At 40.6% G+C, this 12,544-nt stretch overlaps 1 protein-coding gene across 2 annotated transcripts in view; it reads left to right on the top strand.

The window, feature by feature from the left end:
* LOC147135028 (uncharacterized) overlaps positions 1-12,544 on the top strand; it is a 62,959-nt gene that overhangs the window by 35,876 nt on the left and 14,539 nt on the right. For both annotated transcript variants that reach the window (XM_086056067.1, XM_086056066.1), the window contains exon 3: positions 1,088-1,334. In XM_086056067.1, the coding sequence (XP_085912193.1) occupies positions 1,088-1,334 (247 nt within the window). The remainder of the gene's footprint in view (positions 1-1,087; positions 1,335-12,544) is intronic.

Here is a 12,544-nt window from a genome sequence, read left to right as displayed (position 1 = left end):
ACCTTAACTACAATCCCGTGTTGCATTTTATCCAAAGGATGTTTGATGTTATTGAGAGAAAGTTAAGGCATAATTCACTCGGCGGCCGTGCTTCTTCTTCTTCTGCTTCTTCTTCCTTTACAAATTAAGTAGGAGGCAAAAAAGATAAGAAGCAGGCAAAAAAGAAGACGCAGCCTTTTTACTTTCACTTTCACAACGACGACAAGCGTTTTAAAGTGCAGGATTGTACCTTTGTATAAAATACACTATGGCATTCTAGTTAAGGTAAGTCAATTTTATGATAAAAATTAAAACTTTAACGTAGTTTTTAGCGAAAGTTCTGTCGTAATCGTCCACTGCCGCAGTTGAAGATAAAATTCTACTCACAGCCCGCAGCTTGGTATTTATTCTTCATTTTGCATTTTTAAAGTGATATTGATTGTGTAACAAGTATTTAGAAGTGTGGGAACGATGTCGGAGGCGCAAATCCCCCCAACATAAAACTGTACAATAAATATCATATAAAATAATAATCATAAGTCCGACTCTACTTCGCTGTTTTCACTTATCGCGGCAGGTTCTGTCTCCCCATTAACCGTGGTGAATGAGGGATCACTGTAAAGTTCATGCTGCTGCGGCGTAAGCTATTCTAGCGCCTAGCATTCAAGTAGCCTTGAAAGAAAGAAATGACTTCTGGGAGTACATGACACTTTTCACAATTTTTTTTTTTTTTTTTTTTCACTGGTTAGTGTGACCTGTTCACTGTAGCATGCCGCTGATTGGTGAACATGGGGGATAGAGCCCTTTAAAAAAAAAAAACGCAGCTTTGACTATCTCGAAATCGCCAGGACCCAAAATGATAAATCGTTCAGCTCTAATCCCTATTTTAATGGAATTTGGTATGTAAAAAGTCTTGAGTTTAACTTGCCATAAGGTTTTGGAACCCTGTACTCTGTCAACATGGGTCAGATCTTTCAAATGAATATACAGTAGTTTAGATTTTTACATAAAGAAACAATCACCAGTATTCAATGTGTGCGAGACTGACCAACACTCTTCTTGTAATCATCTCTAACATTCAACATGTTTTTTTCTTAATACAATACAGATGCGACTTCTGCAGCAAGCCCTACACCAACTACATGTCTTTGCGTAACCATATGCGAATCCATGGTCAGAAGCGCTACATGTGTGATCGTTGTGGGAAGGCTTTTCGTTTGGCACGGTATCTTCGCAACCACCAGAGGATCCATGATGATGGGCCAAACCGCTTTGACTGTCCTTCCTGCTCCAAGAGTTACAGGACAATGCTAGAGCTGGCCCAACATCGTTGTAGTGCTGCAACACCCAACCAGGTGGGTCTGTGTAAGATTATCGAATCATTAATGCTTAAGAGATGTTGTCTCCAAAGCAACTCCCCTTGACGTCACATGTTCTTCTGGGTGGTAAAAGCCAATGTGTCATTGAATAAATCATTCTTTTTGCAGGGTGATGGTCTCATGTTCTCAAAGGAACGTGTCTCTGATTGGCTTGCGTACTTTTCTCCCTTGCTAAAAGGACCTATTTTGTCAAGGCAGTCCATATTTCACGAACAAGCTTATTAGGGCTGCATGATTTTGGAAGAACATGCGATATGGGTGTTGCCCGGCCCTTCCCACAGATCTCCACAGCGGCGGCCGCCGCTGGGACACCGCAGTGGCAGCAGTCGCACTTCGCGGGGTCGTTGATCTTGCCCGGGTCGCCCCGGCTCGCTCATTTGGCCAACGCCTAGCCATAGAACTGACGCGATGCAGCTTATGACCCAAAAGTCAGAATCGGCTAAGTACGTCTAATGGCAACATTGAGCCAACAAGTTCAACACACAAATGCACATATCCAGCTAATATTTAACTTATAGCATACGCAACTGCAGCATAAGAGTCCCTGATAGTGTAGTGGTACACACGCCTGAGTTGTGTGCGGGCAGCGTGGGATCGATTCCCGCTCAGTGACAGTGTCTATGTGTGCCCTGCGACTGGCTGGCGACCAGTTCGGGGTGTAGTCTGCATTCGCCCATTGACGGCTGGGATAGGCTCCAGCAACTCCCCGCGACCCTGTATAGGATAAGCGGTTTGGAAGATGAGTCCACTGATAGTGTAGTGGTACACACGCCCGAGTTGTGTGCGGGCAGCGTGGGATCGATTCCCGCTCAGTGACGGTCGGTGTCTGTGTGTGCCCTGCGACTGGCTGGCGACCAGTTCGGGGTGTAGTCTGCCTTCGCCCGTTGACGGCTGGGATAGGCTCCAGCAACTCCCCGCGACCCTGTATAGGATAAGCGTTTTGGAAGATGACATGACATGACAACTGCAGCATATACATAAATACTGTACATACAGATATATCGTATGGTTACACAGCTGCTTAGATTAGACTTTCGTTGCTTGCTCTTAAAATGCAGCGTTGTTTGTCATATATATTTTCTTTCTAAAGCAAGTGAAGGTTAGCCAATCAATTGTTGTTCAGTAGCATGCTTTCAGTAACAGCTGCATTATTGTATTGTCTTGAACTTCTCAAAAATACAGCTCTTGTGAAAAATAATACTAAATAATAATGCAAAAAATGTATTAAAATAAATGTTAAAACAGCTCTATGGGTAATCCATGGTAAAGTTAACAAATAGTAAAAAGTTCATGAAATTGAAGAACAGAGAGGTTCATGTGATTTGTCCAAAAGTAACTGTTTTCTTTTTTTTTTTGTTAAGAATCGGTATCGAGAATCGTTAGGAGCCGGAATCGAATCAAATAACCGGAACCAGAATCGTCCAAATACAAACGATGCCCAACCCTACTAAAGAAACACATATATTCATACATTAGTGCTGTAACTAATGATTGTTTTAATAATCAAGTAATCTATTGATATTTTTTTTTCAAATTAATTGACAAATCGTATAAAAACAACTTTTTAAAAATGTCCACCCCTTAATTAAAAAACTGGACATTATTTAAATAAATGTACACAAAAGTTGCTGCATGACCATACCAGAGCACTTTAAGTAAATTATGCTGGGGAAAAAAAACATGTAAAATTTTAGCTGAAATTACAATTTGCCATTACGGACACATAATATATAAATGTATTTTTTTTTCTCATCCCGTGTTCCTACATTGTCCAGTCTCAACTGCCTAATTAGGATTTTCAGGCTTGCCCCTAACCTGTTCCTTTATGAATCTAGTGTTCACAATTACCACATTCTCACTCTTGACTCCTTAGAAATTCTATTTAAATCTTAGATACAAGACATTAAATTGAAAACACATACTCAGAACTAGAGGTGGGCGATATGGGCAAAAAAAATAAAAAATCTCTATTTTTTTTAAAAACTCGAACGATAATTTGACGATATTCTACAAAAAATATTTTAAATCGGCACTTGCTTCACAGACCAATTGTGGATAGACAGCTTTTGTGAACACCATCTCTTTTAAATTGATAAATACAGCTTCTGCAAAACATAATGATATTCTACGACAATATTTAACAAAGAACAAAAAATTATGCATAGACTTACATTGATTTTTGGGAATATTTATGTCATTTAAATGTCTCTGCTGTTATGCCATAATGATGTGACATTTTGAGCTGCAGTAAGTACTGGTTTACCACTGCCAACTACTAGAGCAATCAGAATGAGAAAAAGGTGTTAACTACAGCAATCAGAATGAGAAAAAATGTATTTGATATGTGACGTGTGACAAAGTGTCACCCAGAGAGAGAAAAAAAAGACGTCATGACAGCACCCGAAAAGTGCATTTTCCCACTCATTCATCGCTGTCATATGTAGACTTGTGACTTTATTTGGGTGTACAGTGGTACCTCTACTTACGAAATTAATTGGTTCTGGAAGAAATTTCTTAAGTAGAAAATTATGTAAGTAGGGACGCTTTTTCCATGTAAATGCCATAATCTGTTCCAAGCCGCCCAATATTCAGACATAAATGTTTTATAAAGCATAAAAATGCATGAAAACATGTAATAAATACATGTTACAATTAGATTATTGCACAATAAATTTGAGTTGTATGATGTAAAAAAAAAAAAAAAGAATAGAGTAAGGAATAAAAATGATGGTTGTTTACCTTCGAATTGCTGTCCTCATCGCTTTTTGCCCTCTTTGGTTCATGTTCTGTCCCAGAGCAGAAGTGGTTTTTGCCTGGCGTTTTGTAAACAACTGATTTAATAACGTGGCGACTGTCGATACACTACGGTCATATTCTTTGGCAAGATCAAACAAACGCATCCCCCTTTCATACTTTTCTATTATCTCTTGCTTTGTTTGTATGGACAAAAAAACGATTTTCTCCTTTTTTTTTCTTTTCCTCGTTTCTAATTCACATAAAACTATCGGAATACCTCATGGCTCGTGGGGCGAATGACGAGCACGCTGCATTGATCTATCCATTTACTTGTCTATCCACACACAAACAGACATACAGAAGAGGTCCCTCTTAGCCAATGGAATGCCAAGAAGATGCTAGGCTAGCCAATGGCAGAGCAGCTATGAGTATGTTGCGTTCACGAAACTCCGTAGCTGCGAGTATCACCCCATACTTTTACCTTTCATATCCTGAAATTTCTTTCGTAACTAGAGGCAATATATTCCTGTTGAGGCGTTTCGTAACTTGAAAATTTCGTAGGAAGAGACGTTCGTAAGTAGAGGTACCACTGTATGCTGATTAGGGTTGGGCATCGTTTGAATTTGGACGATTCCGATTCCGGTTCTTTGATTCGATTGCGGTTCCTAAAGATTCTCGATTCCGATTCTTGACAAAACAAAAGGAGTTATTTTTGGACAAATCACATGTACTTCTCTGTTCTTCAATTTCATGAACTTTTTACTATTTGTGAACTTTACCATGGATTACTCAAAGGGCTGTTATACTGCCTGTATAGTTATTTTAATTTTTTTGTATTATTATTTAGTATTAATTTTCACAAGAGATTTATTTTTGAGAAGTTCAAGACAATACAATAATGCTGTGAACACCAATTGATTGGCTAACCTTGTCTTGCTTCAGAAAGAAAATATATATGACAAACACAACGCTGGGTTTTAAGGGCAAGCAAGGAAACTCTATCTAATCTAAGCAGTCTATGTAACCATATGATGTATTCGTATGTACAGTATTTATTAGGGGTGTAACGCTACGCTAAATCACATTTCGGTTCGATTCGGTTTCTTGGAAACTTCGGTTCGGTATATTTTCGGTATATTTTTAAAAAATATGTTTATTGGGAAAGTAAACGGTATATTCTTTAGAAAAAATAAATAAACGTGAACTATTTGGGTGATATTCTAAGAAATGACACCAGAATAAAACATACACTTACAATAAAAATCTCTTAATTTTGTAAATTATTAAGACACTGAAATCTTTAAATACTCAGCAGCAACAGCCTATGACTATGACACATCTATGTATTCAAGTAAAAAACAAGTTGTCATTACAGTACACATATACACTTTTTGTGATGAAAAAGAATACAATAACAGTTACAACTAAAGCCCTCGCAGCCCTGGCAACATTCTGGTACCGGCACGTCAGGATGCTCGCACATCGGAATTGAATTATCGAAATTATCACGTGGATAAAGTTACTGCAGCTTTTGTAGTCAAGATGAGTCCAAACTTTAAAGTAAATTCAAAATGGCGGACTTCCTCTTAGGTTTATTCATGATTTTTCGTGCATGTTTACATTTTCAAAATCAGCATCGTGTTACTAGTAAACTGCGTTACCATGGCAACACCTTTTTGCGAAAAATCTCAAACTTTGCGTTTTAACATCATGAAGGCGTAAACACTCTTCCGAGCAAATATGAGGGAGATCTGGCTAATCTGCCAGGAGATCTGGCTAATCTGCCAGCAGAAAAACATGAAAGAATAAAACATGTACTTCATTTAGCCAGTAGGTGGCGCTCCCACTACGATGAAAAGTTAGTTCGTAGATGTCTTTAGGTATAGACTCTCATCAAATGTGTGAAATTTAGACAAAATATTATCATGTGGATCACAATACAGCTGCTTTAAAATCAATGTGATGCCGAATTGTAAAGTAAATTCAAAATGGCGGACTTCCTGTTAGGGTTAGCACATGGCTCCAAGAGACTTTTTTGTAGGTCCTCGCCTGTTACATATACAACGAAATTTTCGTAGATATAGGTGAAACATACAACCAGGGCTGATTTTTTTTTTTTTAATTCTAGGGGGTGCTAGCGAGCCATTTTTTAAACAATTGCGACGTAAAACAAAAAAAAAGATGATTTCACTAGGCCTTATGTGTGTACAAAGTTTCGTGAGATTTCATGCATGTTCAGACTGTAAAAATCAGCGTAGTTTTATTTGCGAACTGCCCGTTGCCATGGCGACAGCTTTTAACGAAAAATCACAAATATCGTATTTTAACATCAGGAAGGTATACAGAGTCTTCCGAGCAATTCTGAGGTCGACCTGGTTAACTTGCGAGGAGAAAAGGATCAAAGGATAAAACATGTACTTCCGATAGCCAGTAGGTGGCGCTACCAATACGATGAAAAATAAGTTCGTAGATGTCTTCAGCTCTTGGCTATCATCAAATATGAAAAATTTCGTGAAATTTGGATGATATGAGTCAAGTTAAAACTGTATTTATTGTAACGTTGAATAATCAGATTTTGCGGCACCGTCAAAGCCACGCCCTTCACCGAAAAGTCACAATATTCGGCGTAGAGCAAGATCAATGTCTTGAGGCCTTTCTCACAAATTTTCAGTCGGATTCGTTAAACAAGCTCCGTGCAGTAAACAGAATTGTAAAAAATGACTATTTTTGTCACCACTAGGTGGCGCTATAGGTATAATGGAATATCATTGTATAGATGTCTTCACGTCGCGACTCTTTACGTACAGGTGAAGTTTGGGATTTTTTTGAGCATGTGAAGGGGTGTTATTAATGTTTTTCTCCTGTATGGCGAAGGAAAAAAATGTATGCCAAATTTGATGCCCCTCCCCCGTCATATAGTTTATCGAAAACTCAAAAAAATGTTCCCAGTGTTTGTCCCAGGTCTTAAGATGATCTATCAGAAGTTTGAAGTCAATTGGAATAATCCTCTGGCACATGGGTGCAAAAGTATGCACCCTGTAAATGTGCAAAAATGGTCCAAAATTGGACATTCAAAAATTCATAGCTCACTTCCTGTGCACTTTAGACTATGGCTGTAATGGACTTTTTGGTACGTCTCGGGGTGCTACACGTGCCTGCCAATTTTCGTAGGCCTAGGTCAAACAGGCTGGAATTCTATTTTGTTTTCCTATTCTAGGTGGTGCAACAGAGCCATTTCTTTTGCCTCATTTACGGCGACTTTAAAATATCAAATTTTTCGCCAGGCCCAATTAGACTGCAAAGTTTGGTGAGTTTTCGTGCATGTTTAGGGGTTCAAACATGCGATCATTTGGTCTGAAAAATAACAAATAATAATAATAATAATAATAATTTCTACAAAAACAATAGGGTCCTTGCAGCTTTCGCTGCTCGGGCCCTAATAATAATAATAATAATTTCTACAAAAACAATAGGAACCTCGCAGCGGTCGCTGCTGGGGCCCAAACTAGAGCTGAGAGCAGCTATAAAGGGCCCTCACTGCCCTGGCGCGTTGGGATGCTTGCGCATCGGAATTGAATTATCGCAATTGTCATGTGGATAATGTTACAGCAGCTTTTGTAGTCAAGGTGAGTCCAAACTTTAAAGCGTTTATGTCAAAGTCAAGGCCCGCGGGCCACATCCGGCCCGCTAGAAGGTTTTCTACGGCCCCTGGGATGATATTGCTTTATTATTAGATCCGGCTCGCGGTAAGCCGGTGTGGGTAGCAGATGTGATCGGGTCCTTCGCGCCTGCCGAAGATGTCACGCTTTGAAATATATTGTAGCGACTTCAAAGAACACGCTGTCAGACGTAGTTTAATTGTCATATTTTTATTAGTCCAAACGGCTAATAAGGGCCGCAGCCGACGCCAATACAGTACGACAACCGTTCAGTCAAAAAAGAGCAGCGGCTCTCCTGTTCATCCTCCGCTACTCTCGCTCGCATGCCCTCCCAACCAGCGAGCCGCACGATGCATTCATTAACCACGGGAACAAAAACTTGGCATGACACAAATTCGACCACAACACAGATAACCCAATTCGTTACACTATTTCTGTAATATATTTCTTTGCATCAATGTTTGCCACCCTATGGCTGTTCTACATGCTGACTGAAGACTTCATGTCACTTTTCGTGGCTTTTAGAATTATATTGTGGTGAAACGCTATTTGGAGTAAAACACACTTTATTAGAAATACTTCATGTTGGAAATCTCACGTTATATTGTTAGTAATTGTTGGCATTTGAGAAATTCATTGAGTTTCGATGTAGTGCTGAGATGTCCCACACTGTGAGCAGGCGTTGAACGCTATTCGAGCGCTAAGTGTTGATAGTGAATGACTTTTTTTTTTCTCTTTCCTCCTTCGACACAGCTCGTAGTTTATTCGTGCCAGCAAACTCAGTAGTTGCAGATTGCCCGTGTATCACCACGTTTGTTGTTGTGTGTAAATGTTAAAAGGTGAGTTTAATAATTTAAGTTCATTTCAGGTAACTGCTGTACATAGCCTAGATATGTACTCGTGAGTGATGTCACGTTGATGAACACAATAACAGTTAGTTATTTTGGCTCATATGCTAACTATTGTAGTGATGAAACGTGTGAATGTGTATTGTATGTATTGTTTGGCTGATTAATTTCTTAATACAGTGAATTGTAATGTTTAGGCATATTGTTAACAAATGGATATGCATTGGATGATGTAGCTAGGTTATTCTTTGTCTGTGTTGTTGCAGACCACAATAAATAGAAGTGTCAAGTGGAATACGGGCCTGTGTTTTCTGACAGGATCACCCACATTCATACCTTGCCACTCTAAAATAGAGTCAGCTGGAGACATCATACCAATCATATGATCCTATGTCCTGATGTTTAGGGGGTCAAAAATGCGATCATTTAGTCAGAAAATAAAAATAATAATTTCTACAAAAACAATTAGGGTCCTTCCAGCTTTTGCTGCTCAGGCCCTAATAATAATTTCTACAAAAACAATAGGGACCTCGCAGCGGTCGCTTCTCGGGCCCTAATTATTGCTAACTATATTGAAACTCTTTTTATAATGAAATAGTAGTAACTTAAAATAGTAGTATTTATATAGAAGAAATAGTAACTTTAAATCCTTTATGAAATTATTTACACTTTTTCGGCATTAAAATCTTTGAATGTGCAACAGCATATTGTAACGAATTGGGTTATCTTTGTTACAGCTCTAGCTGTTATGAAATGCGCTATATGAATAAAATTGTATTGTCTTGTCTTGTATTGTTGTGGTCGGATTTGTGTTTGGCTAGTTGTGATGTTTCCGAGGTTCATGAATGCATCGTACGGCTAGTGAGAGGAGCAGCGGAGAACGAAGGACAGAGCTGTTGTACTTTGTTTTTGGCTAAAAAGACTGCTTGCTTCCTCGTCTAAGAAACATTCAAAGTCAGATGATGTTGTCATGGTTAGTGTTATTATGTGAGACGTGCTACCCACTGCATAGGCGCCAATCTCATGTAGCGATGTCGGCACACAACTTTGGGACTTGCACGTACTTTTCCCCATCGGCGATTTTAACTGGACAGCCAGAATGTTCCCAAACAGGAGACCACAGTGTACGGGGGACCTTCGCGCTCTGACTTGTTTGTGTATTCGTTTGCTCCTCTTTAGTGCCACCGCCCTCCTCTCCCGCATGCAACAGTCAATAGCGGGACTGTGCGTAAGATCGCGCTAATAAGTGGACCAAACCGAACATGCCATACCGAAACGTATTAATACACACACGTGTACCGTTACACCCCTAGTATTTATGTATATGCTGCAGCTGCGTATGCTATAAGATAAATATTAGCTGGATATGTGCATTTGTGCGTTGAACTTGTTGGCTCAATGTTGTAATTAGACGCACTTAGCCGATTCTGATTTACGGGTCATAAGCTGCATCGCATGAGTTCTATTGGCTAGGCGTTGGCCGAATGAGCCAGCCGGGCCGGTCCGGGCAGGATCACCGTCCCCGCAAAGAGCAACTGCTGTCGCAGTGACTGCTGGATTTCCGTGGGAAGGGCATGATAGTCGCCGCTGCGGCACGCGCTTGCCGGGCGGTATGAAGCAAGCGGAGGGGCTGACCGAGAGGACCACGGCAGCTCGAGTGGGGGCGATCTTCCGTGCTATTGCAACGCAGCTTCGGCGGCAGGAGCCCGTGGCTGCGCGCACACTTTTTATTTATTTATTTATTTTAAATCTGTCATACTTTGTTCATAGCTCTTCCGCGCGGCTAACTAGGAATCGAAATTTAGCACCGACATTCTAAGATCTCAACGGTTCCACGAGAACCAGAATGATGGACCCGGTTCCAGTCGGTTCCGGGTTTTCGGTGCCCATCTCCAATGCTGGTGTCACACTAATAACCCATCGTAGTTTGTGCAACAACATGCCTCGGGAATACAGGCTAGTTATGAATGATGCAGACCACAATCTTATAAACTGAATATTAACCAATCATCCAGGATGTCACGTTTGACTTGCTCGCTAAAGTACTCAGTGTGTGCGTGCGTGAGTGTGTGCGTGCGTGTGTTTATTAGGGATGTGCGTGACTAGTCGTTTAACCGTCGACAATTTATTAAACGTTTAGTATTTTACTAGTCGGTTAAACGCTGCATTCGCTGCAAGTATCACGCCTCTTGTTCCTCACGCCTCTGCCTTGGCCTCTGTAAACAAGCTGAGCACCATGAGAGAGTTGCTCCCCATCCCCCCCCCCGCCCACATGCACACATAGTAGGGGGCGGGGACATTAAGTTTGGGGAAGAATATTTAGAAAAGTAAATTCTGAAGGTACGGAGCCCGTCTGCTGCCAGGGTATGAGAAAAAATATTTTTTTGCTAATCTGTACCCACAGTTTAGTAATCTGTAACCATAGATTAATAAACTGTACCCACAGATTAATAAACTGTACCCACAGTTTAATAATCTGTTCCCACAGTTTACTAATCTGTACCCACAGTTTAATAATCTGTACCCACAGTTTAGTAATCTGTACCCACAGTTTAATAAACTGTACCCACAGTTTAGTAATCTGTACCCACAGTTTACTAATCAGTACCCACAGTTTAGTAATATGTACCCACAGTTTAGCAAACCGCTTGCGTTCCGTCGTACACACAGCCGTATATCTGTCAAAGTAAATTCAATTAGGAAGTATATTGTTTCTAGAGCGTAGTACAATGCTTTGTGAATCACATTTAGATCAGTCATGGCATGGTTTATTTTCACTTTCATCCCCTTATATCAAATGGAAATACTATTGCTTGAGTTCTATGGTGTTGCTTAAGCAGTTTTAGCAGCTGCGAACGGCTACAATTAGCCAGCGTGTTTATGTTCATTTTTCGTGCGTCAAATTCATTCACAACCTTTTTCGCTCGCCACAAGCAATCACCCTATTGTCATTATAGGGTGGCGGAATGCAAGCGGATTGGTAAACTGTGGGTACAGTTTATTAAACTGTGGGTACAGTTTATTAAACTGTGGATACAGATTAGTAAACTGTGGGTACAGATTAGTAAACTGTGGGTACAGATTAGTAAACTGTGGGTACAGATTAGTAAACTGTGGGTACAGTTTATTAAACTGTGGGAACAGATTACTAAACTGTGGGTACAGATTAGTAAACTATGGGTACAGATTAGCAAAAAAATATGTTTTTTCACACCCTGGCACCAGAGGGGCTCCGTATGAAGGTGTCAAAGCTACCACGAAAAATAACGGCACCGTTTGGCAGTATTTTGATGCGGCAGATGACAACAAGGTCGGCTGTAGGCGTTGTAAGCATAAACTCGTTTAAGACCACTCTCCCGGAGCGATGAGAAACCACATCCAAAGTAACCCTCGATGTGAACCTGCCGGTCGATGGCGGCGGGGCCAGGCATACGAGCATGACAGCGTTTGTTCCAGCTGGACCGGCGGAGTCATGCTCACCGCGCAGCAAAGATTACCCAACTAATTTGTAAAATGACGCGATATGCTGCCGCTTTCTTTTGTTGAGGGTAAAGGGTTCGAAAAATTAAAGATGCATATCAAGCCTGAGTATGTGGTGCCAAGTCGCAAAACAATAACGCCCCAACTCGAGAGTAGCCATAACCAAATGAAAGAGGAGATGCTATGAGCGTATTTGAGTGTATGTTTTCCTCGTAATCCATATGGCTCGTGGTGTAACAAAATTGCTCTTCACGGTGATCGTTTTGGCACATCTAACAATGTTATTCCCACCGACGTCAGTCTTGTTAACCCCAAACCATTTACAGACTATGGACGACGTGGACTCGCGCCTCGCTAGTATGAATCCCCTCGAGGCTCGACACTCCTCTGTTTGAAAAAGCTCCGTGACAGAGTCACGTGACCAGGTCCTGCCTGCTGATTCGGCGAATGATTATCACTTCCT

Source organism: Filicampus tigris, chromosome 16 (genome assembly GCF_054856515.1).
Source record: "Filicampus tigris isolate MCC_2025a chromosome 16, RoL_Ftig_1.0, whole genome shotgun sequence".
NCBI classification, from domain to species: domain Eukaryota; kingdom Metazoa; phylum Chordata; class Actinopteri; order Syngnathiformes; family Syngnathidae; genus Filicampus; species Filicampus tigris.
This window is presented reverse-complemented; position numbering and strand designations above follow the sequence as displayed.